This window comes from Mandrillus leucophaeus, unplaced genomic scaffold (assembly GCF_000951045.1).
Source record: "Mandrillus leucophaeus isolate KB7577 unplaced genomic scaffold, Mleu.le_1.0 Scaffold264, whole genome shotgun sequence".
Lineage (NCBI taxonomy): Eukaryota > Metazoa > Chordata > Mammalia > Primates > Cercopithecidae > Mandrillus > Mandrillus leucophaeus.
Window position 1 is genome coordinate 1882939 of NW_012102743.1, and position 5760 is coordinate 1888698.

Genomic DNA, 5760 nt, shown 5'->3' on the forward strand with positions numbered 1-5760 from the left:
ACTTTGGGAGGCCAAGGCGGGTGGATCACGAGGTCAGGAGATCGAGACCATCCTGGCTAACACGGTGAAACCCCGTCTCTACTAAAAATACAAAAAAGCCGGGCGTGGTGGCAGGCACCTGTAGTCCCAGCTACTTGGGAGGCTGAGGCAGGAGAATGGCGTGAACCCTGAAGGCGGAGCTTGCAGTGAGCCGAGATCGCGCCACTGCACTCCAGCCTGGGCGACAGAGCGAGATCTCCGTCTCAAAAAATAAAAAAAATTAAAAAAATTAAAAGAAAAAAAGAAGTTAGCCAGGTATGGTGGTACATCCCAGCTACTCAAGAGGCTGATGCATGAGGATTGCTTGCAGTCCAGGAGTTCAAGGCTGTGGTAAGCTCTGACTATAGCACTGTACTCCAGCCTGAATGACAAAGCAAGATCCTGTCTCTCTTAAAAAGAAAAAATTTTGGTCTACAATATCCAATATTATAGCCATGAGCCACACATGGTTTAAATTTACATTAGTTAAAATTAATAAATTTACAATTCAGTTCCTTAGTCACACTTTCCATATTTCAAGTGCTCATAGTTTACAGTGTGGCTAGTGGCTACCATCTAGGCAATGAAGATAGAGAGCACTTCTATCTCCACAGAAAATTATCCTGAACAGTGTTGATTTAGGTTCTGATCAGACATCTATAAGTTTTTCTTGCATTCCCTTTAACAGCTCTGACATTGCAAGATGTATAGAAAACTGACTTTACACAAAAGAAAGGTGATGATATAAAGTGGTTGCTAACCTTTTACTGATCCCATACCACCAAATGCTAGAACAACAACAACAACAAAACATAGACATTTTAGTGAAACTTGTATTTTTCAGTCTTGCTGTGATGTGAGACAGGGATAGGCAAACGTTTTCTAAAGGGACAGATTAGGCTTTGCATATCACGTTTGTTTTTTTCCAACCCTTTAAAAATGTAAAAACCATTCATTCTTAGCCACTTAGTTAGCCTGCCAGCCGTAATGTGCCAAACCCTAAATTAGGACCTAAATAGGTACAGATTCAACTCTAGCAAATAACAGCCAGGGAATCCTGGAGTTTCATTCTGAAGAGAAAGTATTAGGAGCCACTTTTTTCCCCACAGCCCCTAGGCCCTTCCTTAAAAGGAAGATTCTTTGAGAAAAAGAAAAAACAAAAAATCAAACATACAAGCCTATGGTAGCAAAAATACAAAACTCCGGATGCAATGCAAAGAATAAGCAGCATTAGAGAAAAAAGATAACAAGAGAGCTGGTTTCAGAAGTTTGGAAATGTGGAGAAAACAGCCTTAATAAACTGTCCTAATCAAAAAACAAAATCCATAAGGTGAACTGAGAATACACTTTAACTTTCAAATGTCTGAAAATAAGTCAACTGAAATGGCTCTTTTTAGCTTTGTGTGACAAGATAGAAATCTGATCTATCAGTGAATAACGCATTTGGGTGAATGTGTTGTTTTAATGGGGACCACAAGGCTACTTGCCATGAGAATGCACACGTATCACAAAGCAGTAAGAATCTGGCCGGGCAGAGTGACTCATGCCTATAATCCCCACACTTAGTGAGGCAGAGGTGAGAGGATGCTTGAGCCCAGGAGTTCGAGACCAGCTTGAGCAACATATCAAGACACCATCTCCAAAAAAAGGAACTAAAGGAAAAAAAAAAAAAGAATGACACCAAAGGAACATAACTACTAGTAAACTAAAAAAATGAAATGGAGGCTGGGCGAAGTGGCTCACGCCTGTAATCCCAGCACTTTGGGAGGCTGAGGTAGGCAGATCACCTGAGGTCAGGAGTTAAAGACCAGCCTGGCCAACATGGTAAAACCCCATCTCTACTAAACATACAAAAAAACTTAGCCAGGTGTGACGCAGGCCTGTAATCCCAGCTACATGGTAACCTGAGGGAAGAGAATCACTTGAACTTGGGAGGCAGAGGTTGCAGTGAGCCAAGATCACACCTCTGCACTCCAGCCTGGGCAACAGAGTGATACTCCATCCAAAAAAAAAAAGAAAAGAAAATGAATAATATTAATTTTCAAAATAAAATTAAAAGCCTGTAGTAGCATTCTTTTGCAAACTCCTTATGAATATGGGTTATGCTTTATTCATCTTCAGAACCTCCACATCTACTATAATAGTTTATCTGTTGAAGGACAAAATGAAGCTATTTCCTAGAAATAATGGTAAAATAAAATTGCATGTATTTATAAGATAATTAAAGCTTGACATGGTTGCCACAGATAGTAGATGAAAGACAGAGGTATCAAATTTATAACAGTGAAATATAAGCCACTGAAAAGTTTAGGTTTCCCTGCTGTACTTCACCCTATAAAATTACACAAACTTTAATGGAAGAAGGTAAACCAAGGGCTTCATAACAAAAACATTAGTTCACTGAGTTCTATAAAGATAATAATCTAAAACATAATAAATAGTTACAAATTAGCACCCAGCTATGCAGAAATAACAAGACTGAAAGTATGTTTTTTGGTATTTTTTTTTTTTTGAGACAGAGTCTCGCTCTGTCGCCCAGGCTAGAGTGTAATGGCACGATTATCGGCTCACTGCAACCTCCGCCTCCCAGGTTTAAGCGATTCTTTGGCCTCAGCCTCCCTAGCAGCTGGGATCACAGGTGCACGCCACCATGCCCAACTAATTTCTGTATTTTTGTATATACGGGGTTTCACCATGTTGGCCAGGCTGGTCTTAAACTCCTGATCTCATGTGATCTACCCACCTCGGCCTCCCAAAGTTCTGGGATTTCAGGCGTGAGGCACCGCACCCAGCCTGAAAGTATGTTTTTAAGTTAAAAGGAAATAAGGTCTGAAGTTTTGCTGGTGGGTAAAGCCAACAAGACCTAAGCATTTGGGAGCTCATGGGAGTGGGTTAGCAGTTAACACCCAAATATGTGCCAGTCTCACATATGAAACCATTTTATCCTGCACCACTTTACTTTTTCATTCTGGACAAGAGTTTTTACATAGATTACTTGGTATACCATGAGTCTTGAGTAAATGTAAGGCAAGGTTTCTCAACTGCTAAAATCAGTGCCTTACCCTGTCAAGGTGCTATTAAATGTATTCAGTCTGTTCCTCTATAAAAATTTCAAATAAAGTTCTACCTTTCCATTGTGTCCAAATCTGTTGAGTAATCCAGGAATGTTACTACCTGCTTCTCCAGGTAGCTATCAATCTTTTCTTCAGCGGTTGTTGCTGAATTAAAAATATTTTGAGTCACTGAATTTAAGAATATGGCTTCATAGTTCCCTTCCAGCAGCAATTGTAGGAAAGATCCAGTCTCTGTAACATAAAAAATTAGTGCAGTAATCCAAGAAAATTTTTTTTCATACCGTAAAGGATAACATTATTAGGTAAATCTACCATTTCAGTGTGCAAAAACAACCTATAGACTTAAAATGTTTACTGTATGTCAATCACAAGGCACTCAGTAAATCCCCATCATTCTACAAACATTTTCTCTCCTAGAATTAGCAGCTCACTCATACTGACTATGAGCCCCAAAGTGGAAGTCAGCCCCAGAAATAACATTGCTCATTAATAGGTATTTACTCTTGTGCTGGGAAATTCACAAAGATTCCTACTGACAACAGAAAAGTTTCCTTAGTCAACGTTCTAAGACTTTTCACAATCTGGCTCCTTCTACCTCCACTAACTTCTCTTCATGAAAAGTCACTCCAAGAACGCTAGTTTACTCATTATTTCCCTAATGTCCCATGCATATTCCTGACTCCACACTTTGCACTTGTGATTTTGCCTGTTGAACTCTTCTCCACTTGTTAGTCTTTCCCTTTAATCCAAAATCAGCTCAAGTCTGACTTCTTCTAGGAAACTTTTCCAGACCACCAAACTTCAAACTTCCTGTCACTGAAAGCACCCACTGTGTCACACGAGTGCCCACACACACACATACACACAGAGTACTTTACACACTACATTATTCGTTATTACTCTTCTGGGTCCAGCCTAAATCCCACAACCAGATGTGCCAGTAAATGTGCCTTTTAACTCTTTTATCTCTCTGGTAAGTATTCATTGCTCACAAGAATTAATCTTTGCTGCTTAGGCCGTTGCGTGGTGGCTCATGGCTGTTATCCCAGCACTTTGGGAGGCTGAGGCAGGTAGATCACCTGAGGTTGGGAGTTCCAGACCAGTCTGACCAACAGGGTGAAAGCTGTCTCTACTAAAAATACAAACTTAGCCGGGCATGGTGGTGCATTCCTGTAGTCCCAGCGACTTGGAAGGCTGAGTGAGGCAGGAGGATCGCTTGAACCAGGGAGGCGGAGGTTGCAGTGAGCGAGATGGCACCATTGCACACCAGCCAGAGCAACAAGAGGGAGATTCCGTCTCAGTAAAAAAAAAAAAAACACAAAACTTTGCTGTCTCCTTTTAGCTTCTCTGCTTACCAACTGTGTGACCTTAAACAAATTACTTAACCAGAACCGGGCGCGGTGGCTCAGGCCTGTAATCTCTGCACTTTGGGAGGCTGAGGCGGGCGAATCATCCGAGGTCAGGAGTTCGAGACCAGCTAGGCCAATGTGGTGAAACCTCGACTCAACTAGAAATACAAAATTAGCCGGGAGTGGTGCCGCGCGCCGCAATCCCAGCTACTCTGGAGGCTGAGGCAGGAGAATCACTTGAACCCGGGAGGCGGAGGTTGCAGCGAGCTGAGATTGCGCCATTGCACTCCAGCCAGGGCAAAAATAAAAACTCCGTCTCAAAAAGTAAATAAATAATAAAAAATAGATAATAAATAAATAATAAATACATAAATAGATAAAAATAAAATAAAATTACTTAACCAAACTGTATTTACAGGTCTTCACCGCAAGTGGGATTAAAATGGTATCTGCCTTAAGTATCTGCTATAAGCATTAAATGACTGAGTACATGTTAAGGGCTTAGAAAAATAACTGGCATTGCCATTGTTATTATTACTGAACCTGGGCGGTAAGAAGTTTTGGGCAGAGTGAGGTCCACGCCCATGATGTCAAAGACTCAACGACCCAAAGCCTGAAAGAATCAGCTAGATTTTGTTAGCAAAAAACGAACGGAGGGATGAGAATCAGTCGCTGCCATCCCTTTTCCTCACAGTTCCCACGATAGCCTAAGGCCCTGGTAGGTGCGCCTCTCACCTGAACCGACGAACCCCTCCTGTTTCCATTGCTGCCGCTCTGCCTCAGTGGGGAATCCCCTCAGAATTGCCAGCTCCGGGGTCCACATCACCCCAGACACAGCTGCAGCCAAAACAGGCTCCCACGAGGACCACACGGGAGTCAACAAAAGAAAGTGAAAAGTGGAGATTCCAAACACGCTGAAATCTAGTGGCTACAGTTACCGTAAATACACCCGCGGCCCTAGAACTCCATGTGTGGATACCACCACAAGGAGGCGGCCATAACAGCAGCGCGGGGCACCTTGGGAAAAACACGCACGCTCTCTGGTCCGACTTCCGCCTAGGAGACGAACCCGAGCTTGGGTTCGGAGCCTGTCGCGTGGGTATGCCCCACCCCGGGGCGGGCAATAGGAGGAGTTGAGGGCGCGGTCGCGCTCAGCCCCGCCCCCAATGGGACCGCTTCCAAGAACTGTGAACGTGGAAGTGAGTATGCCTCCCACCGAGGGCTAGGGTTCAAATGCAACTCAAAACGGACATCTTAGCCAAAGCAGTTTGATTGGAAGGGCTAGAGTTGTGATTCTGAAACTATTTTGGGTTTGAATG

General features: G+C 42.8%; 1 protein-coding gene across 2 annotated transcripts in view; it reads right to left on the reverse strand.

Annotated features, from left to right (window-relative positions):
- The window catches only part of TTC27 (tetratricopeptide repeat domain 27), a 230546-nt gene extending 225005 nt beyond the window's left edge, over window positions 1-5541 (reverse strand). Inside the window, exons 1-2 of one of the 2 annotated variants that reach the window (XM_011984236.1) lie at window positions 5177-5541; window positions 3146-3323 (exon numbers count right to left, since the gene is read on the reverse strand). In XM_011984236.1, the coding sequence (XP_011839626.1) occupies window positions 3146-3323; window positions 5177-5264 (266 nt within the window). In that variant the 5' untranslated portion in view covers window positions 5265-5541. The remainder of the gene's footprint in view (window positions 1-3145; window positions 3324-5176) is intronic. The other variant, XM_011984237.1, reaches the window with a different exon arrangement.
- Between the last annotated feature and the right edge of the window lie 219 nt (window positions 5542-5760).